The 25304-nt window shown below is 48.1% G+C and overlaps 1 protein-coding gene across 4 annotated transcripts; it reads right to left on the bottom strand.

Moving 5' to 3' along the window:
- Window positions 1–2050: 2050 nt before the first annotated feature.
- On the bottom strand, window positions 2051–25092 carry Acp7 (acid phosphatase 7, tartrate resistant (putative)). 4 transcript variants are annotated; one of them, XM_031385924.1, is made up of 13 exons: window positions 25021–25092; window positions 24013–24321; window positions 11243–11443; window positions 10648–10830; window positions 9618–9741; window positions 9094–9156; window positions 8879–8993; window positions 8698–8805; window positions 8557–8614; window positions 8414–8481; window positions 8238–8309; window positions 5129–5266; window positions 2051–2419 (listed from the first exon to the last, which is right to left on the bottom strand). In XM_031385924.1, exons 2-13 carry the CDS (start codon window positions 24128–24130, stop codon window positions 2354–2356), a joined length of 1314 nt encoding a protein of 437 aa, XP_031241784.1. In that variant the 5' UTR covers window positions 24131–24321; window positions 25021–25092; the 3' UTR covers window positions 2051–2353. The 4 variants fall into 4 exon arrangements, with proteins under 4 accessions (XP_031241784.1, XP_031241785.1, XP_031241782.1 ...); XM_031385925.1 differs by having other exon boundaries at window positions 24013–24297; window positions 25021–25062; XM_031385922.1 differs by having other exon boundaries at window positions 24013–24250; window positions 25021–25058.
- Window positions 25093–25304: the final 212 nt, after the last annotated feature.

Below are 25304 nucleotides of genomic sequence, written 5' to 3' on the forward strand. Positions count from 1 at the left end.
AAAAAAAAAAAAAAAAAAGAAATTGGAGTGTTTGTCAGTGATTGGATATAGGAGAAGAAATGGGATATGGCATTGAAAGGAAGGAAGGAAAACAAGATGGGAGGATGGGAGGAGAAGGAGAAGAGAAAATACAGGTTGGTGATGAGCTTTTAATTCCATTCCAGGCTGTCTCCCACAGGCTCCTCCTCTACATACAGATGAAGAAGCAGAGGTTCACAGAGAACCATGACTTGCAGTCATCACACAGGAAGTGGCAAAGCTGGGGTCAGCTCCCTCATGCCACCTGCCTGCAGGCCTTTGCCCTCTGTGGCTCTCCCTGCCAGGCAGGTCCACAGTGGCTTCCTGAGGTACCTCAGCAGTTCTGTGGCTCCACAGCCTTGACTTGGTCCTCCACAACATGCCTTTGCCGGTCAGCATTCTCTCTTTATGCATCATTTGGGTTGGGTGACCTGGTTTCTCTTTCTGATTCATCGCTGCCCCTGACATGTCCAAGTCAGAGCTTGGCATGTGATAACCTTCCTAGGGCCTCTGTTGTGCTTGGCCACTTTGGTCCCTGTCCTCCTTAGCATTAACAATCCAATAGGAGACTGAGAGACACCCATCCCAGAGTAGCAATGACCTAGAATGTGCAGGGCTGGGCAGAGGAGACACCAAGACCCCAGTAGGATTAGATGGAGTCAAAGACTCAAGTGGAAACAAAATGCCACTGGTCACCATCACAGAGTCCTAAGCCCAGGAAGGACACAGACAGTGACTGGTGAATAAGGCAGACAGTGAGGAGAGTGGGGGCTGTAGTATATGGAGCTCCAGAGACCTGCAGTCAAACAGGACTCTTCAGGGAAGGCTGTGCAGAAGGGACAATAGGAAGGAGACATAGGTGTAAAAGATGTCAACCCTGAGCCGGGTATGGCTGATTCCAGGAGTGCACCCTGGAATCCTAGCAACTGGGAGATGAAGACAGGAGGATCAGAAGTTCAGGGACATCCTCAGATACACAGGGAGTTGAAGGCTAGCCTGGACTCCATGAGGACCTGTCTATAGCAGAGGAGACAGGGAACTTCCAACCTGGAGGCACTGCAGAGAGTGAAGTCAAAAAGGTCAGTGCGTGCATTGGCTTTGCACAGGTAAAGTACTCGATGTGTTCCAGAAACCTCCATGAAGTCTGTGAGCCTTGGATTTAGTGATAGGCACATGAGACTTAGGCCTGAGGAGGCTGAACAATGCACTACTCAGCACAATGGAAGAGGTGGGTGGTCAGCTATGAGGTGACCCACAGGGCCAGGAATCTGCTGGGGTCCACCCTGGGCATCGCATGGCTCCATCCGAAGTCCTCACAGTGGCCCAGGAGGCTCCGCATAACCACTACTGCAGTCCTCTTCCATCTCTCCCTTGTTTTTTTTTCTGTGACAGCCACAGCAGCCTCCTCAGTCAACAGGGAAAGTCTAGCTCTGCCTTAGGGCCTTTGCTCTGGCTGAGCTCTGGGACGCCCTTCCTGTGTCACCTGTGTCCTCTGCCCTCAACTTTGGTCCAAATGTCAGCTGTCTCCTTGCAAACTGTCACTGTTCCCCTTCCTTTTTATCCCCCTGAGCTCTTGTCCCTTGTACGCACGTTGCTATTCAAGTCCCTAATTTTCCATGTCCATACTACCAGGGGAGAGGTCTGTCTCATTCCAGCCCCAGCACATAATAGATGCTCAGCAAATAGTGGTAGGATACGTAAAAGAAGGAAGACAGGTACCGTGAGGGAAGAACATAGTGTATCTGTGTGTCCCTGAAGCTTGCCAGCTTTGCCTTGGGGAGGGGACAGTGTTACTCTACCCTCTCCTCCTGGAGAAGATGGTGCCGGCAGGGAAACAGACTCACAAAGGGACTTTAAACAGCACACCGTGGGCTATTAGCACAGAAGCCAGGCAAGGGACTAGATGTGAAGGCAGAACAAACGACGAGTAACCTGTTGGCAAGTCCGGTCATGTGGGCTGTGCCCTCCTTGCTGATCCCGGCACAGGACACCCTTCAGGAGGGGGCAAAGGGACAGATGGCCCAAGTGGAAGTTTTCGTCAAGGGAGCCACGGCTGCAAGCCTCTTTATTCTGAGGCCCTTGAGTCCCTGGCCCTGTCAGAGTGATTCAGGAGGGCAGGGCTACGCTGGCAGTCAGCCCTGCTGGTGCCCACATACCTGCCCTCCCTCTCCAGCCAGCCTAGGCTCCCACCTCTCCAGGAAGCAAGAGCTATCTGGCCTCCCTCAAGGCTGTACTCCTGGATGGTGAGGGAGTGGGATCCTGCCCTGACTCCCTCCCCAGGCCAAGGTACTGCCTGGCCACAGCAGCAAAGTGTCTTCATGAGAGGACCCTGGTCTTAGTGGTACATCATCCGGCCAAGCAAAGGTCTAACCACCCAGACGTCATCCACAATCTTCCCATCCTGTGAAGGTCAGAAATGAGAGGTAGTGAGGAAGGATAGCCTGCCCTGCCGAGGGGCCTGGCTCCAACCCCATTGCCGGCTCTAAGGGTGGATGAGTTCCTCCATCTCTCTAGACCTCGGTTCTCCTCGTTTGAAAAATCCAGATAAAGGCCCTGTGTGATGGACCATGCCTTTAATCCCAGCACTCGGGAGGCAGGGACAGGTGGATCTCTGTGAGTTTGTTTGAAGCCAGTCTGTTCTACAGAGCAAGTTTCAGGATAGCCAGGGCTACACAGAGAGATCCTGTCTCAGACCACCACCACCCCCCAAAAGAAGAGAAAGGAAAAGCCAAGAGTCGTGGTGTATGCAATAGAGGTACACACCTGTAATGCCAGCACGTGGGGGTCAGCCTGGGCTTGGTAAGGTTATGAATCTTAATTTCCCACCTGAGACAATAGTAACCTGCCTTTCCTAAGGGATGGCTTTTTGTTTGGTTGGTTTTGGTTTTCCCTTTGAGCTAGAATTTCATACACTATGGCTGCCCTTGAATTCAGTGTATACCCCAGATGATTTTGACTATCTCCTCTACTCTCTTAGGCATTGGGCTAATGGATGCGAGCCACCATTTATGTGGTGCTGAGGATCAAACCCAGAACATCATGTTTGATAGGCAATCGCCCTCCACACACAGTGAGGAGCCACACACCACCTCATCTGGAACATGTGGTCAGGAGCCTGCACTCCGGTGTACTCCGTATCTGTCTTGCCTTACGCACGCGACCTTTTGCCAGCTGCCTCGTTGTGTAGATTAGAGGAACAGTAACATAGCTTTGGGGCCACTGTGACCACAGAGACAGGGTAACAGAAGCCTGCGAGCACGTACGTGCGTACGCTGCTAGGAAACGATGGCTGCAGGTATGGAGAGGGTGGCCTGTGGGTCAGATTACAGCTAAGCTGTCTGGAACCTGTGTGACCCTGGGAAAATCATTCTTAGGTTCTTTCATCTATGAAACAGAAAGAAACCTGCCCCTGTGGGTGAACTGACTGCACAGCACAAGGCAGCCCATGCCTGGAGCACAGCAGTGCTCACTAAACTCTAACTTTTATTTATTTATCTTTTATTTATTTATTTATTTACTTATTCATTTTTGCTTTTTTTTTTTTTTTTTTTTTTTTTTTTTTTTTTTTTTTTTTTTTTGAGGCAGGGTTTCTCTGTGTAGCCCTGGCCGTTCTGGAACTCATTCTGTAGACCAGGCTGGCCTCAGAAATCCACCTGCCTCTGCCTCCCAAGTGCTGGGATTAAAGGCGTGTGCCACCATCACCCGGCTCTCTAACTTTTATTTTATCTTACTGTTTTGTTCTTTTCTTTTTGTGACAATGTCTAGCTGTAAAGCCCACCTCAGCTGGTCTTGAATTTATATTCTGATTCTCCTGCCTTGAAAGTACACTACCACACCTAACTTGCTATAATAATAATAATAATAATAATAATAATAATAATAATAATAATAATAATAATAAAGCACAGTGAGGAGCTGGAGAACCTGAGTTCAGATCCCCAGCACCACACAAAAGCCAGGTGTGGGACTAGAGAGATAGCTTAAGGGTTAGAAGTTATTGCTCCCATCATCATGAAGTTTGGATTTGGGGTCTCAGCACTCAAGAGAAAAACCTGTTTTCCGGTGTGTCTGTGATGTAGTCTCCAAGGGAAGTGGAGACAGGAGGACACTAGGGTTTGCTGACTAGCAGCTTAGCCTCATGTTCAGCAAGTGGCAGAGGAAATTAGCTAACCACCCTCTTTGGTCCTCCATGTGTATAGATGCACACACACACACACACACACACACACACACACTCACACACTCACATGCACGCACACACACGAACAAACTGCACTGTTTGTTATTCTTCAGGACTCACTCTCATGAGCCACCTGATCTTTCTCCTGCTTCAAAGTGGCAGACACTTATCTTATGTCCCATTGCCAGGTTCTGTTCTCTACCCTTTATGGCTGTTATTACATGACCATGTCATCCTGTGTAGCCGTGGTAGACTCCACTTCACAAATAAGAAAACAGAAGAACAAAGAAGCTGGTAGCAAGCAGAGGCAGGATTTGAACCCAGGCTTCCAATTTTAGAGTGCAATTTTTTTTTTTTATCTTTTGAGGTCATGGTCACCCTTTGTAGCCCATCTGGCCTTGAAGTCTAGGCCCTACGGCCTCAAACTCCTAACTCTAATTTGTGTGTTGTGTTGTTCTTTTTCAGACCTAGGGATTGAACCTAGGGCCTCACACATGTTAGGCATGCCCCAGCCCCTCACTGGGGGATTCTAGGCAGGGGCTCTCCCACTCAGCCACACCCCAACCCCTCACTGGGGGATTCCAGGCAGGTGTTCTTCCTCTGAGCTATGATCCCAGTTCCTCCACCTCAGTTTCTCAAGTGATAGGGTTTTAGCTATGCACCACCACACCCAGTGTATTGATTTGTTTTGTTGTTTCCCAAACAGGGTTTCTCTGTGTAGTCCTCTTGACTCTCATGGAACTCGCTTTGTAGACTAGGTTGGCCTTTAACTCACAGATCTGCCTGCCTCTGCCTCTCAGATTCTGGGACTAAAGGTCATGCTCCCATGACCAGCATGATTTACTTTTGAGTCCAAGATTTTAACCACTCTGTTCCCACATACTCTGAACCAAGCTGTGTAATTTGTAACCCAGTAATCCCCCAACAGACCTGGTCATCAGACACTTGCTGGATGTGCATGTGGGTGCCATTAAGGATGTGCATCCGAGTATAGCCGTACTCTTTCACGCGTACGGCGCTCCATGGTCTGGGTTTCCTGACAAAGGGAGTCAGCAGTTCTTCACAACCCTGTGGGAGACAGATGGTCAGCCAAGTGTGGGAAACTCACACAGAAAACAAAACAAAACAAAACAACAACAACAAAAAACCATGTCGGGCCAGACCCCTGTGGCCTCCAAGAAAATGTCAGTTACAACTTAGTTAGAAACCATCAGTCCCAGAAGTTGGGAGGTTGTTACAGGAGAATCACCAAGTTCAAGACCAGCCTGGTCTACCTAGTCAGGTCCTGACCAGCCTGGACTATAGAGTGAGACCCTGTCTTGAGAATCGACTGGGAACTGATAAGATGGCCCAGCAGATAAAGTTACTTACTTCCAAGCCTAGCAACCCAAGTTTGGTCCCCAGAGCCCGCATGGTGAAAGGAAAGAACCACTCTAGCATGGTGTCCTGATTTCCACATGTGAACCCCAGGACACATGTACCCCCACACAAAAATAAACAAATAAATGGAAAAACAGAGACCAAGAAAACAAAAACAAAACAAAAACAAAAATCAGACCTGGGCTAGGGTGGTAGGTCAGCTGATAGAATGCTCTCCTAGCATGCACAACATCCTAAGTTCAACCCCAGCACAACACAAGACCTGGCATGGGAGTGCGTGCCTTACAATCGAAGCACCTCAGAAGTGGAGGCAAGAGGATCAGAAATTCAAGGTCAGGGGCTTGGTGGTTAAGAGCATGGCTGCTCTTGCAGAGGATAACACACACATGGCAGCTCATGGCACCCTATAACTCCAGTTTTAGAGGACCCGACACCCTATTCTGAACCCCTCAGATGTGAATACACATGCAGGTAAAACACCCACACACATAAAACAATATGATAGATAAAAGCTTAATTAAAAAGCTCAAGGTCAATTTGAACTACATGGTAATTAGACATCAAGTTTGAGACCAGCCTAGACTATGTGAGACTAGACTTAGGTTTAGTTAGTGAATTAAATAAAAGCCAGTGCCTAGGGTAGATAGGGTAACAAGGCAGGAAATGCCAGTATAGAAAATGAGGCACTTTAGAAAAAAACTTCCCAATTTCCAGCCTGCATTAGGAGGAGCAGTTTACTGACATGAGTGGGATTATCCGCTTCCTGGTGAACGTGAGGCCAGCCGTGGCTACAGAGCAGCGCATTGCCTCAGTGTTGCTCAGTTAGCCTCAAGCCAACCCAAAGCAAAAATAATAGCAAAGCTGATCAAAGAAAATGAAAGTTTTCCAAGAGACGATGACATGACGTGAGCTGATGTTAAAACCCGGTGGGCTGTGAAGGGTGACTTAAGCCACTTTTACTAAGTGGGTGATTCAATAGTGTCTCCGTCTAGACAATTACTTAGTGTGTAGAGAATAATCTTAAAGGTCATACAAAGGACTTAAGAAGGGTGGGCTGGTGAGGTGGCTTTATGGGTAAAGTTACTTGTCACCAAGCCTAAGGATCCTGAGTCCAGACTACATGGTAGATGGAGAGAATTGATTCCTGCAAACTGTCCTCCAACTGCTACACACATGTGCTGTTACATATGTATGTATATTAATCATGTACTGTGAGATATATATGTGTGTGTGTGTGTGTATATGTGTGTGTGTGTGTGAATGTGTGTGTATGTTATGACAATAAATACATTGACACAAAACATTTTTTAAAGGGACATAAGACTGAAAGCAAGACAGAGAAGGGGTGTGGCCATAGCTGCTCCACAACTGCCTTCTGCGATTGCTTTGCTTTTGATCTGGATGGTTTTAACTGTAGTTTTAATTATTCATAAGAAGCAGCTTAAAGCCAAGCCTAGTGGTGCACGTCTTTAATCCCAGCACTGGGGAGGCAGAGACAGGTGGATCTCTTTGTTTGAGGCCAGCCTGGCCTACATAGTAACTTCCAGGCCTGCCAGGGCTACAAAGTGAGACCCTGTCTGTTTCAAAAACAAAAAACAAAAAGTTAACTTACAAAAGTAGGCCCCAGCCAGGCAAGCTGGGAACACATCTGTAATGTTAGGTACACATCTGTAATGCTAGAATTTGGGAGGATGAGACAGAGTGAGGGGTTGGGGCTAGATTGGGCTACCTGGGGAGATCATGTGTTATGAGAAAAAAGAAAACTTTATAGTGAACGAACCCCAAAACACAATTGTTTGCTTGCTTGCCCCCTGCCTATCTCTGTCTGTCTATCTCTGTCTCTCTGTCTATCTCTGTCTCTCTGTCTGTCTCTGTCTGTCTCTGTCTATCTCTGTCTGTCTCTGTTTCTCTCTCTCTCTCTCTCTCTCTCTCTCTCTCTCTCTCTCTCTCTCTCTCTCATGTGTATGTCTTAGTCAGCTCACAACTGCTGAATTAAGTGCTGGGAATTGAACCCTGATCCTCTGCAGAGCAACAGCCTCTCTCTAGCTCATTGTTTGTCCTGGGGGTCATATAAGCTCCATGGTGTGGTCTCAAATTTGCTATGTAGCCAAGGATGACCCTGAATTCCTGCACCCTCCTGCTTCTACTTCTCAAGTGCCAAGAGTACTTGTTTTAGATTTATGATTGTGATTATTTATTCTATTCAGTGTGTGTGTGTGCGTGTGTGTGTGTGTGTGTGTGTGTGTGTGCATGTGTGTGTGTTATTCTCTTTCTACATTTGAGTCCTGGGAATTGAACGTGGGTCATCAGGCGTGGCACTGAGTACAGTTACTCACTGAGACATCCTTCTGGTCCTGTTTAGTTTTTTGAGATAAAGTCTCACACTGTAGCCCAGGCTATCCCGGAATTCACCATGTGGCCTTGAACTCAGGGCAGTCCTCTGGCTTCCTGTCCCCTGAGTACTAGTCACCAGCGTGTACCACCACACCAGGCTTTCAACCACTGTTATTTTCCCATCATGTTTCCTAACCTAGCCTTTGTGCTCCCTCTGTCTGATGGGCACGCCATCAGCAACACCCAGTCTCCCAGCTCAGCATGCAATGACAGTTGCTACCATCATGCTTTGCACACCTAGACTAGTCCCTTCCCACCTGCTCACCGCAGATCCTGTGATGATGTGAACAGGGCCTCGAGGGTTGGTGTAGGGCCTCTCTAGACTGCCATTAAATACCTGGAGGAAGATAGAGGGGTGGTGGGTCACAGATGATCAGGCCCTGGGAGGGTCTGACCGCATGAGCATCAGCCTCTTGGTCCTGAGTCCTCCTCGGGCCTCACCTGGTAGTTGTAAATAGGCCATAGTCGTTCATAGGAGTGTTCATGAGCCCAGAACTCGAGGTCCACACCTAAGGCAGAAAGAGAGATGAGCAGGCTCCTGGGTAGAGCGAGGTGGGGCCGGGGGAGCCCTCAGGACCACTCACCGTATTTATGGAAAAGGTCCTCTAGCCCAAACAACTTGCCTTGGAGGCCTTTGCGGACCTGGTGGGATGAGCAGGGAGGTGAGGAGAAGCCTGGGCCCATCCTCCCACCAGTCTCACTGCCGCCCAGCAAAGGGGTCTCACCCTGCTTTCGTGCCTTGTGCAGTCATCCAGGTCCGCGTTGGAACAGTACATAGGCCGATGACCCATCGTGATGATCCAAGGTCGTGCCACCCGATTCTTATTGGCTTTCTGGAGAAAGAGACCAGAGTGAGAGGGGCAACAGGGGCCGAGAGATGAGGGTGGGGCTCACACCTGGGCCTACCTGGAGGTCATTCTCCAGCCAACGGAACTGCTTCTCAACCAGGTGACGACCATAGTGGAGAAAGAAGTATACCTCAGTGGAAAACGAGATGATATGGGCAGGACCCAGGTCCCAGCTACGGGGTCAAAGGGCAAGAGTCAGAGCTCTGAAGACTCAGCCTCATCTATCCTTCTGAGAAGTCAGTCAGTCCAGTTCCCCAGAACCCTCCACCTTACCTGTACCACAAGCCTTCATTGTCTCCTGGCATGCTGAAGCGAGCCTTGTAGTTAGAGAAATTGCTGGAAAAAAGGAAATATAAAAAGCAAGGGATAAGGAGCTGGATGCAGCTGCCTTTCCCTACCTCTAAACTTTCAAGCCACAGCCTAGGTCCCCAGTTTCTTTTCTTTTCTCTTCTTTTCTTTCCTTTCCTTTCCTTTTCTTTCTTTTTGTTTGGTTGGTGTTTTGTTTGTTTTTTTTCTTTTTTTCTTTTTTCTTTTTTTTTTCCGAGACAGGGTTTCTCTGTGTAGCCCTGGCTGTCCTGGAACTCACTCTGTAGACCAGGCTGACCTCGAACTCAGAAATCCACCTGCCTCCGCCTCCCAAGTGCTGGGATTAAAGGTGTGCACCACCACTGCCCGGCCCTCATTTTTTCGAACAGATGAGGCAATGCAGCATGAGGGATTTAAGTGAGACTCTAACAAGGACCCAATTGTTTTCACTAATCTGGCCTTCACCCTCCCCTACAGCCTTCCATAGTTACTAGCGCTGTTCGTGATTCCCAGGGCACGTCATGTACGGCAGGCTAGCAGCAACAGGTTCAATGAGCCTCATGAATCTGTCCCCAACACGAGCATTGTCCTGGTCCATGTTGTAGGCAAAGTCTCCTGGAAGGTAGTAGGGATGGGAGAGAGTGAAGGCCAGGCTCTGCTTCCTCTAGGATCAAGACCTAGGGGGTCCGAATCTCTACCTCAGACCTTCTCCTAGGAGCAGCCTGTCTCTTCATCTTCTTTGCTCCCCAAACAACACAGCTAGGTCTAGTTTGATGCTGATTTTGTAAGGTTTTTTTTTTTTAATTGCTAGAGAATATCCCAGGATATTATGAATGTTAGGCAAAGATGCTTCACTTCTGAGCCACGCCCCAGCCCCTCACTGGGGGCTTCTAGGCAGCGGCTCTACCACTGAGCCACACCCCAGCTCCTCACTGGGGGATTCTAGGCAGGGGCTCTACCACTGAGTCATGTCCCCAGCCCCTCACTGGGGGATTCTAGGCAGGGGCTCTACCACTGAGCCACACTCATAGCCCTTGGGTTTTGTTGTTGCTGTTGTTGAAGCTGTTGTTTTGCTTTGCTTTAAAGCTCTCACTAAAGCTGTTCAGGCTGGCATTAAATTCTGGGCAATTCCCCTGCCTCAGCCTGTCCACTCCTGGGATTACAGACATGTTAGCCTGCCTACTCATTTTTATTTATTACAACAGTTCTATGTATTCTGAATGAGCCTTACCACTAAAAACAATAATAAAAATAGAAAGTCAATGCTGGAATCTTTAGGGCCCTGACATTAAGGGCCAGCCTCAGCCCCCACCTTCAGGCTCTAGCCTGCCCCTTCAGAGCCACCCCAGCCTTAGCCCCCACCCTCGGGCTCTAGCCTGCCCCTTCAGAGCCACCCCTCGGCCCCCACCCTCGGGCTCTAGCCTGCTCCTTCAGAGCCACCCCAGCCCCAGCCTATTCTAGCACAGGACTTATGGGCACCCAATCCGTCAGCCTCCAGGCGCACCCTCGCCGGTGCCTCACCCACATGGAGCACTGCATCAAACATGCCCTGCTGAGTGTCCCTCCGTAGCCTGGGCAGGGCCTTCGGGTTGTCAGCCCCCATGTCCCCAAACACAGCCAGGCGGGGGCTCCAGTGGACCCCATTCTTCAAGGCTGTGAAGCGAAACCGACGGCTCCAGCCCTGAGAGCTGCCACAACGGTAAACTGAGAGAAAAGAACAGACCTCTGTCAGGTGGGAGGCAGGGACCAGGACATTCCCACATGGCCCTACACTGAGGTGGCTGGAGAGGGAGGAAACATAAGGGGCGTCGGCGTCGGCTTCGGTGGCGGCGGCGTGTCGTCGTCGTCGTCGTCGTCATCATCATCATCATCATCATCGACATCTCAGGGATTAGCCCAGGCTAATCCCTGACTGTCTATGTAGAGCAGGATAACCTGGAATTTCAAAACTTCCTGCCTCCTCCCAAGTGCTAGGATCACAGACCTGTGTTGTTACACCTAGTCAAGGGTCTCATATCCCTTGTCCCACCCAGATGAGCCGCCAGCCCAACCTCCACTACAAATCTCAATAGCTTCTAGAACGTTCCTCCCTCTTGCCCACCCCTAGTGCTCTCACCATACTGTGCCCCAGGCAGCAGTTTCCGCAGCGTCACACGGTGGATGTAGAGCTTGCGCCGCAGAATTCCTCCATCCACGAAGGCACGGGCGGTGCCGTGGGCCCGGAGTGGGAGCGGACCAGACAGCTGCATGCCGAACTGCACCTCAGACCGGGCTGGAGCCCACGTAGTCCAGGTCACAGTCATGGTGCCTGGCTCACCTGAGGGGAGAGGAGTCAGAGAGGAGCCTAGACAGGCTATCAGGCAAGAATGGGGTGACATTTGGAAGCTGCTGTTAGGTCCAGCCCCTCCGCTATTTCTAAGCTGGCTTCCCTTGGGAGTGGCTTCGCGCCCCTCCTCCCAGCCTCAGTTATCCCGTTTGTGAAACGAAATAGGGTCATTTATCATACAAGGTTGTGCGGAAGTGTGGATGTATACAAATACAATTGATAGGTTGGATCCTGGGTTCCAGGTACTGGAATTCAACTATGAGTTGAAAATCGTCAGGACAGAAACGGGTTATCAAAATGGCTCAATCCTTACAACCTGGATTCCATCCCCAAGACCTACGTGGCCTCCAAAAGTTGTCCTCTCAGCGGGGCAATTTTTAACCCTGAAAGAGGAAGGCAGATTTCTGTGACGACGCCAGTCTGGTCTATGTAGGGAACTGCGGGCCCTCCAGGGCTACATAGTGAGACCTTGTCTAAAAAAAAGGCCTATGACCTCCATGTGTACTGTGGCATGGGGTGTGCCTCCCTCCCACGAACAAACTAATAAATGAATTAATAAAAATATTTGGGGGGTTGGAGAGATGGCTTGGTGGTTAAGAGTACCAACTGCTCTTTCAAAGGTCCTGAGTTCAAATCTCAGCAACCACATGGTGGCTCACAATCATCTGTAATGAGATCTGATGCCCTCTTCTGAGGTGTCTGAAGACAGCTACACTGTACTTACATATAATAAATAAATAAATCTTTTTTTTGGTTTTTTGAGACAGGGTTTCTCTGTGTAGCCCTGGCTGTCCTGGAACTCACTCTGTAGACCAGGTTGGCCTCGAACTCAGAAATCCGCCTGCCTCTGCCTCCCAAGTGCTGGGATTAAAGGTGTACACCACCCACTGCCCGGCAATAAATAAATCTTAAAAAAAAAAAAAAAAAAGAGTATGGGCGCTCTTCCAGAGAACCTGAGTTCAGGTCCCAGCACCCACGCAGCAGCTCACACCTGTCTGTAACTCCAGCTCCAGGGGATCTAATGCCCTTTTCTGCTCTCTGAGGGCACCTGACATGTACATAGTTCATAGACATATAAGCAGGCAAAACACGCATACACATGAAATAAAATAATAAAAATAATATTTCAAGAGAGGGCCTGGGCATGTGTCTCCATGTGTAGAGTGCCTGCCCAGCATTCACAAAGCTCTTGGTCCAAACATCATATAACATCATATAACTCAGGAGACTGAGGCAGGAGAAGTGGAATTTCTAGGCCTTGACTACATAATAAATTCTGAGCTAACCTGAGCTCTATAGCAAGGCTCTGTTTAAAGTTAAAAAAAAGAAAATCAAACATGGAGGAGAGAGAGCCTCACACTCAGGCCAAGCCCTTCCCTTAGGATCTGTATTCTTCTCATACTCCTGCAAACAACCCTTTGCCCATGATTCTGTGAACAACCCTAAAGAAACTCATAGGGTCAGACACACACACACAAACAACATACACACATACACATGTACACACATAGATGCACACACTTGCATGTGCACACACATGCGTGTACACACATGTGCACAAACATATGCTCACATACATATATACATACACTTATATATAATATACACACACACACATATACACACATGTGCCCAAAAGACATAAATGTAGGAGAAAGACTAGTTGGAAGAGGAAGAGGACCACGGGAGGTAGGGATTGAACAGGAGAGGGTGAGTGGTGGGTGAATGCAATCCAAATACGTTATATACATGCATGAAATGGCATTATGAGCTGGACGGTGGCGGTGCACACGCACCTTTAGTCCCAGCACTCAGGAGGCACAGGCAGGTGGACCTGATTTATGATCAAGTTCCAGAACAGCCAGAGCTACCAAAGTAGGGTGCTGGAGAGAGATGGCTCAGCACTTAAGAGCACTGACTGCTCTTCCAGAGGTCCTGAGTTCAAATCCCAGCAACCACGTGGTGGCTCACAACCATCTGTAATGGGATCCAACATCTCTTCTGGTGTGTCTGAAGACAGCTACAGTGTATTAATACAAATAAAATAAATGAATCTTAAGCACACTCACCAAAATAAATTAATAAAAAGAAAGGGAAAGAAAAGAGAACGTGTTATTATGAGGCTTATGATGTATGATTAATATAAACTAATTAAAATTAAGACAAAACAAACAAAGAAGCATCGCAACGCAATAGCTAGTTTCCAGTCTACTGTGTTGAGCACTGAGTCATCAAGAGGTGACTTACAGTGTGCTCGAGGTTCTGTGCAAACACTATTACGGTCTTGTGCCTTTGTGTGGAGGTGACTGGAGCTTCCTAGTTTTGGCATCCTGAGAATGCCCTGGCAGCTACCTTTGGTGCCTTGGAGGGACAACCTTAGGCAAAGAACGTGCAACAATGTCCAACACAATGAAGTTTATGGGCTGAGTCAATGTCCCTATTCTCTTCTCTGTGTGCTAGCCTGCAGCCAACATCGCACACTCATGATATCATCTGAGAGCTCCAGACAGGTATCTGGAGGCCAGTTAGGTAAAGGATGTAGGACAAAGGGCAGCTGTAGAGCAGGAGGAAATGGTGAAATTTACTCTGTCTGCAAGGAAGGACAGGGTCTCTTACTGTACCCCAGGCTAGCTTGGCAATTGTTAAGTTATCCAGAATGGCCTTGAACTGCCATTCAGGCTGCCTCCCCTGGGATAACAGCAGTCAGTCAGCAGGCCTGGCTCTATAGCAAATCTTTCCACAAACTTCCTAGGTAGACCAGGCTAGGCTTAAATTAAAAATCTGTCTGTCCTTGTCCCCTCTGTGCTAAATTAAAGGTAGATACCATCACGCCAGGCTTCTCTCTCTCCTTCCTTCCTTCTTTCCTTCATTTCATTTGCAAGACAAACAGGTTTTATTAAAAAGTAAAAGAACTGGGCTTGGGAGATGGCTCAGCGGGTAAGAGCACTGACTGCTCTTCCGAAGGTCCTGAGTTCAAATCCCAGCAACCACATGGTGGCTCACAACCACCCGTAATGAGATCTGATGCCCTCTTCTGGTTTGCCTGAAGACAGCTACAGTGTATTTATGTATAATAATAAATAAATCTTTAAAAAAAAAAAAGTAAAAGAACTCTTAAGACTAAGAAGGGCTTCAGAAAAATATGTAATTCGGATTCTCAAATCAAGAATCAAGCAATACAGGGGCTGGAGAGATGGCTCAGTGGTTAAGAGCACTGACTATTCCAGAGGTCCTGTACTGGCTGGTTTTGTGTGTCAACTTGACACAGGCTGGAGTTATCACAGACAAGGAGTTTCAGTTGGGGAAGTGCCTCCATGAGATCCAGCTGTGGGGCATTTTCTCACTTGCCCCTTGTGGGTGGTGCCATCCCTGGGCTGAAAGTCTTGGGTTCTATAAGAGAGCAGGCTGAGCAATCCAGGAGAAACAAGCCAGTTAGAAATATCCCTCCATGGCCTCTGCATCAGCTCCTGCTTCCTGACCTGCTTGAGTCCCAGTCCTGACTTCCTTTGGTGATGAACAGCCATGTGGAAGTAAGCCAAATAAACCCTTTCCTCCCCAACTTGCTTCTTGGTCATGATGTTTGTGCAGGAATAGAAACCCTGACTAAGACAAATTGGTACCAGCATAGTGGTCCTGAGTTCAATTCCCAGCAACCACATGGTGGCTCGCAACCATCTGTAATGGGATCTAATATCCTCTTCTGGTGTGTCTGAAGACAGCTACAGTATACTTACAAAAAGTAAATAAATAATTTTTTTTTTTAAAGAATCATGCAACACAATCAGGGTGGGCCATGGTGGTGCACACACCTTTAATTCCAGCACTCCTGAGGCAGAGGCAGGAGGATCTCAAGGCCAACCTGGTCTACAGAGTGAGTTCCGGGACAGCCAGGGTTACACAAAGAAACCCTGTAAAGCTCAATTGGTCAAAACACTTTCTGGGAAGTCTAAGCACTTAGGTTCAGTCCTGGGAGCCCATGGTGGAAGGAGAGAGATAACTCTTGCAAGCTGTCTTTTGATCTCCACGCACGTGCATATCCCCCCGGGCACACACAAGTAATAAACAAACAAAATACCTCACAGAGCTAGGGTGGGGAGGAGGCCTGTAGTTCTGTAAATTCAAAGCCAGGCCAGGCCACACAGTGAGTTCCGGGTCAGCTATCTCCAAACACCAAATGGAACAACCATAAGTTAAAATACCAAGTGATTCTGTAACATTAAGAACACGGATTCGGGGCTGGCGAGATGGCTCAGCGGGTAAGGTCACTGATTGCTCTTCCAAAGGTCTTGAGTTCAGATCCCAGCAACCACATGGTGGCTTACAACCACCTGTAATGAGATCTGACACCCTCTTCTGGTGCATCTGAAGACAGCTACTGTGAATTATGCAGGAGCGAGCAGGGCCGGCAGAGGTCCTGAGTTCAATTCCCAGCAGCCACATACAGGATCGCTCATGGCCATCTGTACAGCTACAGTATACTCATACACATAAAATAAATAAAATAAAGAACACGGATTCGGCTATCAGGAATCTGAAAGAGCAGGCAACTGAGGTGGAGCCCATCTGTAAGCCAGGGCCTGGGAGACAGCCTGAGGATGGCTGCTGTGAGGACAGCCCAAGCAAGGTAGGGAGAACCTAACAAGAAAGAAAGAGGAAGGAGGTAGGAGTGAGGAGGGAGAGAAAAGGAGGGAGAGAGGGCAAGAGAGGGAGGAAGAAAGGAAAGGAGAAAGTGAAGGAGAGAAGAAAGGAAGGAGAGGGGGAGGAAGGGAAGGAGGTAGAGAGATATATATGAGCTGGGCATGGTGGTGCACACTTGTAAGACCATCCACTTGGGAAGCTGATACAGTAGGCTCATGAGTCTGAGATCAGCCTGGACTGTGTGATGAGCGCCAGAGTCATAAAATATAAAGTCATATGAGGATGTAGACCTATAAAGGTCACTGCTCACACTTAGTAAGGGAATACAGAAAGGACACCTCGGGAGCTAAAAAGATGGACTACCTACGGGAAGGTGAGAGGGCGTGGGGTGAGGATGGGGAATGGGATTTAGCACTACAGTGAGAGCTGACACGTCTCCAGGTTGATCTTTTTGTATTCATCTAACTTCCAGGATTATATTTTACTCACAGGCTCCCTCTCTCCCCCCAATCCCTAAAATGAAAAGAACCTGAGGCTGAAGATAGGACTCAATTGTTAAAGCACATAGGCTGCTCTTGCAGGGGACCAGGGTTCCAGCACCCACACAGTGGCTCACAAACTATCAGTGACACTGGTTTGAGGAGATCCAGCACCCTCTTCTAGCTCCAAGAGCAATGCACATTCAGATAGGCAAGTGCACACATGTACAAACTCTCTCTCTCTCTGTCTCTCTCTCTGTCTCTGTCTCTCTCTGTCTCTCTCTGCCTCCCTCTCTCTCTCTCTCTGTCTCTCTCTCTCTCCCATGCACACATACTCCTAAATACAATAAAACTTAAGAGAAAACAAGCATATGGCCACAAATAACATCAACACACTGAAGAGAGTTGAAAAGAAAATTGCACAGAAAAGAGCGTTTAACAGATTCGCGAGGCTGACGACAACAGGCTATGGAAGTGCAGTCAGCTAGGCAATTGTGCTCCTCAAAGTGAGGCAAGAAGAAGTTTTCTTTTCAGGCACAGGGGGAACTCACGGTGTCGGATGTACTAAGAAAGTGTTCTAGCACTGGTGTCTGCAGTGCACACACACCTCAAGCCAATGCAAACAAATTCCAAGAGACCAAATCTGGGGCATTGTGAACAGCAATAAGCAATGATAGCACTGGATTTTCACCTGGAGAATTAAAGAAATATTCACAAATCTGTGGTGGAAAGAAATCATTGGCTGAAGGAATGAATGAAGTAGGCAGAAGAAAGGGACAGCTCTTCCTAACACATTTCCATTAGCTGGAAAGGACCAGCTGGAGTCATGGCTCAGTGGTAGAGCCCCTGCCTAGAATCCCCCAGGGAGGGGCTGGGGGCGTGGCTCGGTGGTAGAGCCCCTGCCTAGAATCCCCCAGGGAGGGGCTGGGGGCGTGGCTCAGTGGTAGAGCCCCTGCCTAGAATCCCCCAGGGAGGGGCTGGAGCCATGGTTCAACAGCACAACCCTTGGCTAGCATGTGGTAGGTGGAGTTTCCTCTTTAATCATACATATATATGGAAAGAGGGAATAAAAAATTAAAAAGTCCCAATTAGGCAGGCACAAGACTAAGAATTACTGCAGGCAGGAGCTGCTGATGGATGCTAAAACTAGTGGGTGAGAATTTGTGGAGAAACAGGACTTGCATCTTCTTGAGCAATCTTTCCCCAAGCTATTCATTAGCTACAAAGGAACAAATAAAGGCTTCCCTGTGCATAGACCCAGCAGGCATCGGCTTAAGCAGCCAATGAATCAGGGTCAGCATCACCAGCAGCAGCAATAGGTAGGTCTACACCACAGACCCTCTGGTACCACATGCAGAGAGAGAGGGACACAAAGTCGCAGCCGCAATCTTCTTGCCCCAAATACAACCTTAGTACCAACATTGAAACAATAGCAAAGAGACCTAAAATAGTGATATTTTACAAAATAACTGACCAATACTCGGGAAAACACAAAAGTCACAAGAGAAAAAAATCTTAAGTGCTGGGTGTGATGGTGCGTGGCTTTGCAGTCCCAGTACTCAGGAAACTGAGACAGGAGGATTTCTAGTTTGAGGCCAGGCTAGACTATGGATCCAATCAAAGCAGCAGCAGGAGATGGAAAAGGCACTGTCCCTAAACCCAAGGTGAGATCCTGGGTTGTGACTAAAATTAGTGGTGGCCTTGGGGACGTTTGAGTTAGGCCTGAGGTTTAACCAGAACTGTCCCAAGGGTCCAGTCCCCACCTTCGGTGTTTGCCTTGTTTTGTTAGGGTTAGGGTCTTAGTCGCCTTGGATGGCCTGGAATTCAGTGTCACCATACCTGGTTTTCCTTTTGTTTTTACAGGGATTTCTTTGAAGCTAATGTGATTTCATCCTTCTGAGTTTAGCAAGTCTCCTGCCTCAGCCTCAGAGTAGCTGGGATTGCTTGGGTGCACATGACTGTGCCTGGCTCCATTTTTTCTTCTTTTCTTTGGGCTCTGGGCTCTACACAGGTTGAGCAAGTATTCTACCAATTGGGCTTTAGCTTAGCTGTCAATTTTCAATTAACGTTTCTCTCTCTCTCTCTCTCTCTCTCTCTCTCTCTCTTTCTTTTTTCTTTTTTTGGTTTTTCAAGATAGGGTTTCTCCGTATAGCCCTGGCTGTCCTGGAACTCACTCTGTAGACCAGGCCGGACTTGAACTCAGAAATCCACCTGCCTCTGCCTCCCAAGTGCTGGGATTAAAGGCGTGTGCCACCTCTGCCCAGCTAACGTTTTTGTCTTTTAGGTTTGCCTTGTGTATATGTATCAGTCTTTGCATGTGTGTATGCCTGTGTTCCACATGTATGCCCGATACCTCATAGAGGTCAGACGAAGGCGCTGGGTCCCCTGGACCTGAAGTTACAGATGGTTGTGAGCCAGCATATGGGTATTGAGAACTGAACCCAGGTCCTCTGAAAGAACAGCAAGTGCTCTTAGCCACTAAACCATCTCTCCAGGCACCTCAATTTTAAATAATCCTACCACTGTTGCCTAAGATGTTACCTTTCTCAGCTGCAATGTGAGTTCAAGGCCAGTCTGAACGGTATGAGACTCCGTCTCCAAACCAACAGTAAAAAGATGCCAGAGGCCTGGAGCACTGGCTCAGTAGTTCAGAGAACTGGCTGTTCTTCCAGGGGACCTGGGTTCAGTTTGCAGCACCCACATGCTGACTTGTGGAGAATCAGAGGTCCTCTTCTAGCCTCCACAGGTATATACACATGGCGTACAGACACACACAAGTAAAATACCCATACACATAACAACAAAAAATAAATAAATTATTAAAAAGTAAGGAGTTCAACCAGGCATGATGGCATATGCCTTTGATCCCAGCACCTGAGAACAGAAGCAGGCAGATCTCCATGAGCTTGAGAACAGACTGATCTACATAATGGCTTGCAGACCAGCTAGGGCTGCATAGTGAGGCTGTCTCAAAACAATAATAAACAGACAAACAAACAAATAAATAAGGAATCCAAAATATAGCATGCCCAAATTTCTAAAAGAAAAAAAAACTAATGTGAAAAAATAAATTAAATTAAAATCTTTAAATAAAGATAGTAGACTCTGTTAATATTAACATTATTCCAGGTTGAATGACCTATGGCCAGACTCTACCTCAGTGGAGTGAGTCTCCATGTATTATTATTATTATTATTATTATTATTATTATTATTATTATTAACTATATATATTTTATATTATTATTATATGTATTCAGACAGGGTCTCACTATATAGCCCTGGAACACACTCTATAGACCATGCTGGCCTCAAACTCATAGATCTACCTGCCTCTACCTCCCAGGTGCTGCAATTAAATACTATTATTATTTTTGAGACAAGGTCTATGCTGATCTTGAGCTCAGTGTCCTCTTGCCTCAGCCTTCAGAGTGCTGTGAGTACAGGCATGTGCAACCAGGCCCAGGTGGCTTTACCGCCATAGGAATTCCTCCAGGAGTCTCAAATTACTTCAGAGTTAAAAGCTTTACCTTCTTGACCAATGAGAAACAAGTATATATTTGCATTTTGGTATAGTTTCAAGAAAAAAAGAGCCACAACTATCACAAACTACAGCATTTCCTTCCTCGATATATCCAGAGCCTTGAATCCAGGCAGACTGAACTGGAGGCAAACCCAGCAGAAACTCCTGCTGGCATTAAAGAGCTAGCCCAATACTACCAAAGTGGAGCTGCAGAACCCACGTGGCAGAAGGACAGAGCCAGCTCCTAAAAGCTGTGCTCAGACCTCCACCTGCACACACAGCAATAAGAACAAAACGTTTAAGGAGAGAGATTTGAAACCGTGCAAGTCATTAAAATTCTCTTCACTGACCGCCACACATGCATCATTGTATGTGCATGCACACATACAGACACACACACTCAGCAATAAATTCTTTAAAACCTTAGGGAGATTTAAAAATATGGTCTGGTGAGATGGCTCAGTGGGTAAAGGTGCCTGCCACAAAAGCCTGATGACCGGCGTCCAGTCTCCAGGATCCACATATTGGAAGAAGAGAAACACCAACTCTTTCTAGTCATCCTCTGCTCCACCCCACAATTATAATAATAATAATAAATAAAATATAATTTTTTAAACATTAGACAATGGTATTCTTCATTAACTTTCTTCTTTGGTAGAAATAGTTCTCATTCAATAAAAATGACATTTACACAGGGTTTTGCTACTGTTTTCTTCTATGTGGAGTTGGCTTCTGCCGGTGCTGGGGATGAGCCCCGAGCAGTCACATTTGTCAGTCAGGGGCTCCATCCCTCAACTCCAACCCAAGCTGTTCCTTTCTCTTCACAGACAGGAGCCATGTTGCCCAGTTTAGCAGAGTCTTCAGCTCAGTCAGTAACAGAGGTGCTCCTGACCTCCTGAGGCCTGGGAGTGCAGGGCTATAGCTAGCTGGTTTTCTCTTGTTGTTGTTCTCCTCCTCCTCTTCCTCCTCCTCCTCCTCCTCTTCCTCCTCCTCCTCCTCCTCTTCCTCCTCCTCTTCCTCCTCCTCCTCCTCCTCCTCTTCCTCCTCCTCTTCCTCCTCCTCTTCCTCCTCCTCCTCCTCCTCTTCCTCCTCTTCCTCCTCCTCCTCCTCCTCCTCCTCCTCCTCTTTCTCCTTCTCCTTCTCCTTAAGTTTTATTTTATGTATATGAGTACACTGTGGCTGTCTTCAGACACCCCAGAAGAGGGCATCAGATCCAAATACAGATGGTTGTGAGCCACCATGTGGTTGCTAGGAATTGAACTCAGGACCTCTGGAAGAGCAGGTCTTAACTGCTGAGCCATCTCTCCAGCCCCTCTTTCTTTTTTAAAGGTAGAATCTCACTATATAGCCCTGGCTGACTTGGAACCTCCTATGCAGAACAGACTAGCCTCAGACTCAGAGATCTGGGTTCTTCTGCCTCTTGAGTGCTGGGATTAAAAGTGCATACTAGTATACTTGGCCTAGGTTTTCATTTTTAACTTAAGTATAGAGATGTGAAATTACATATACATATCACACAAAAACACAAACACATACACACACACACACATATCACATAGCCAGACATGCTTGTACACACTTGGAGTGCAGCTCTTAAGATGCTGAGGCAAGAAGATTGTGAGTTCAAAGCAAGCCTGAGCTATATGGTGAAGCCAGAGAGAGAGAGACAGGGAGAGATAGAAAGACAGAGAGAGAGAGAGACAGAGAAATATCGCACTTCCTCTCATATGTAGAATCCAGAGTTAAATATATATTACTTATATATAATTTTATTATTATATATTATATATAATTATGTATTACACACATATTGTGTAATATACATTTTACATATTATTGTGTATATAAATATTCTCTATATAAATATCCTATATCTTATATTCTATATGATAATTAGCATACCATATATCATCATATATCATATATATAAAATCTTAAAACACAAAAGTAGAAGAGGGGCTATGAAGGAAAGGAAGCAGTGTAAAAGGGAGGGTGAGAGAGAGGATGCTTGGGATGAAGAACAGCGACCAGCCCATGTTCTCTCTCACATGGGGAATCTAGATCTGGCCAATTACACACACACACATATGCATGACCATATGAGGGCAGAGGGAGATTGTTTGAGGAGGAAGAGGACCAGTGAGAGAGAGGGAGGAGCGATGGGAGAGGAAGGAGAGGGCAAAGGTGACAGGATATAAACATATACAAATGCCATGGCGCTGGCCAGATGGCTCAGTGGGTAGAGCTGCTTGCCACCAAGCCTGATGACCTGAGTTCAATCCTGGGACTCCCACAGTGGAAGGAGAGACCTGACTCCTGAGAGCTGCCCTCTGCAACACTCTCCCACAGACACACCCTCACACACATAAGCACACACACAGCAGGCACATACACATGCATGTCCACACACACATCCTAAGGTTGGCAGCTATCTCTAGTGGCATAACTCCTAATACAAAAGTGGGTGAGAGCATCCCCTTCACACCCGGAGCTCAGTCTTGTGACTCCACAGAAAGCAGTCGGCAACCTATAACTCCCACCACAAGGTCCTGGTACCCCACTGGCCCTCAGTGCCCATGTACCTTGTCAGATAAAGAAACAAACCTGGGATTTGAACCCAGGCACTCTGGGCACAGAGAGTCCATATGCTCCATGACCTCCTTTTCTTTCTTGACAGGATCTCATGTAGCCCAGGCTAGCCTGAAATTCACTAAGTAGTTAAGGCTGGCTTTGAACCAATCCACCTGCTTCTACTTTTCAAGTACTGGGAATAGAGGTGTGAGCTAGTACATCCAATGGATCCATCTATCTATCTATCTATCTATCTATCTATCTATCTATCTATCTATTCATTTCTTTTGAGGTGGGGTCTCCTGTAGGCCAGGCTGGCTTCAGATTTTCTCATTAGCCAAAGCTGGTCTTGAACTCCCGATTCTATTTCCTTCATAGTCTGAGTCCTGGGATTAGGGTTGCCTCACCCTGTTCCCATCACCTCTTAATAAATAAAAGATCTTCCCAGCCTGAAATAGTGGTTCATGCCTGAAATCCCAAAATTTGGAAGGATGAGGCAGGAGGGTTGAGAAGTCAAGACTAGCCTGGGCCACAGATGGAGACTCTATCTTAATAGACTAGATGTTTAAAAAATGGCCTGAGGGCAGTTCAGTTTGGTGGAGTGCTTGTCCCACATGCACAAGGCCCTGAGTTCAATCCCTAAGGCCTAGTCTCAAAAAGAAGAGAGAGAGAGAGAGAGAGAGAGAGAGAGAGAGAGAGAGAGAGAGAGGAGAGGAAAGAAGAAAAAGGAAAAAGCAGATATCATAGTTCACTCCTGCAACCCCAGTACCTGAAAGGCTAAGACTGAAGGTCTCAAGATACAGGGAGACTTTCAGGCTACCCTGGGCTACAAGTGTGAAAAACTCCTAAAAGAATAAAACACTTGGGAGGTAGAAGCAGGAGGTTCAGGATCTCAAGGTCAGCCTAGGTTACAAAGCAAATTTGAGGCTAGCCTGGGCTATATGAACCTATTTCCAAAGCCCGGAGGAAATGCAAGGGATCCTTCTTCTGCCAAAAAGAACAAAAGAGGGATGGAGAAAGAGATGGCCCCTTTCCCTTTTTCCCCATCATCATTTACTGGTTTCTTCCACAACTGGTTTCAGAAGTCAATGTGATAACATGAGATAAGATAGCAAGGCAGAGAGCCAGGACAGTCCTTCAGAGCTGGAGCAGAGCAGCTCATGATGAGCTGACACCGTCATCGTTCCTCACACAATGGGACACGAGCCTGCTGAAGCCCCATTTCACAGAGGCACACCAACAAGGCTGGAAGGGCAAGTTACCAGCCTGTCCTTCTCCTGGGCCCTTCACCCAACAGAGGACCTCAGGGCTGAAGAAGGAGCTGCAGAATGAGGGGTCAGGAACACTTACCCAGGTAGGACAGATGGACTTGCTCTGGTGTAGCACGAGGATAGTCTGGGGTCCCCTGGACTCCCAGGGAGAAAAGCAGGAGCAGACAGAAGAGCCAGCCTCCAAGAAAGGGGCTCATGGTAAGGGGATGGTGGGAAGCGGAGTGGAACGCAAGGATGTGATCAAATTCCGTTGGTGAGTCCCACAGAGGATGGAGAATGGACCGGTGCCAGGCAGGGCCGTCTGTCCGTCTGTCCGTCTGTCAGGATGTCCGAGGGGGAGGAAGACTGAATGACTGAAACGTCTCTGAGGGGAGTGGTGAAGGAGATGCTGGTGAGAGAATAATTAATGAGGTTTCTGAGCCTCGATGATCAGCACTTTGCATAGATTAATGGCAGGAGGCCTCACAGCATTCCTATGAGGTGGTGGCGACAGACATCACCAACCCAGTCACATATAGGAAACTGAGCAACCAAGTGACTCAGTGGCAGGGCTAGGATGAGATGCAGCTGAGTTTGAACCCTTCCGGCCCAGGCTCCTGTTCCTGGGTGGGGGCTGGGGGGCTGGGGGGCTGGGGGCGGGAATGGCTTTGACAACTTTATCCCCAACATCTCTGCCTTCTCTTATCGATCTATTCCCCAAATTCTTAGGATCCCACTGTACCCTCAGCCTCTCTAGTTCATCCTCAGATTTCCACTTATTCGTCGGGACCCAACTCCGACTCGACTCCCAGATTCCTCATTGGCTCCGCCTGCCTGGAGCGGCTTCTTCTCTTTCCTCTCCCAAGCATCCCATCTTGCCTTTAGGTCTCTCTCCTCCCCGGGCTCCATCCTCATCCCAGCTGCCTCCAGTCCTGAACCTGCATGTGTCTGAACCCCGGTTTCTCCCCAGCTCTCTGGCCGGCTGAGGTTCTGAAGTTCGGTCCACCTGGCCTCGGGACCTGGAGAGGTGCCTCGGATCTGAAGGCCGAGATCTGGGGCGTGGGGTAGGGTGGGAGTGGGGGCAATCGGGAAGGGGATGCCGGCTCACCCTCAGGGGCGCGCCAGCCGCCCTCACGGTCCTCTCGGCCACCGATGTGCTGCAGTATTTATGAGCTTGCAGGGACACAAGCTCCCGCCGCCCACAGGTGTCCCAGCCCCGGAAGAGCCGGCTGCTTCAGGTGACGGGTTCCCCAGACAGCCCGAGCCCCGTGTCCCACAGGTCCGGCCGGTCCCTGGCGCCCCACGCCCACCCTCACGCCCCCCTCAGGGTGGGGCGCAGAAAGAGGGGATCCAGAAAAGCATGGGACGCCGCCATCTCCGAGCCAGACAGCA

Source organism: Mastomys coucha, unplaced genomic scaffold (assembly GCF_008632895.1).
Source record: "Mastomys coucha isolate ucsf_1 unplaced genomic scaffold, UCSF_Mcou_1 pScaffold21, whole genome shotgun sequence".
NCBI classification, from domain to species: Eukaryota; Metazoa; Chordata; class Mammalia; order Rodentia; family Muridae; genus Mastomys; species Mastomys coucha.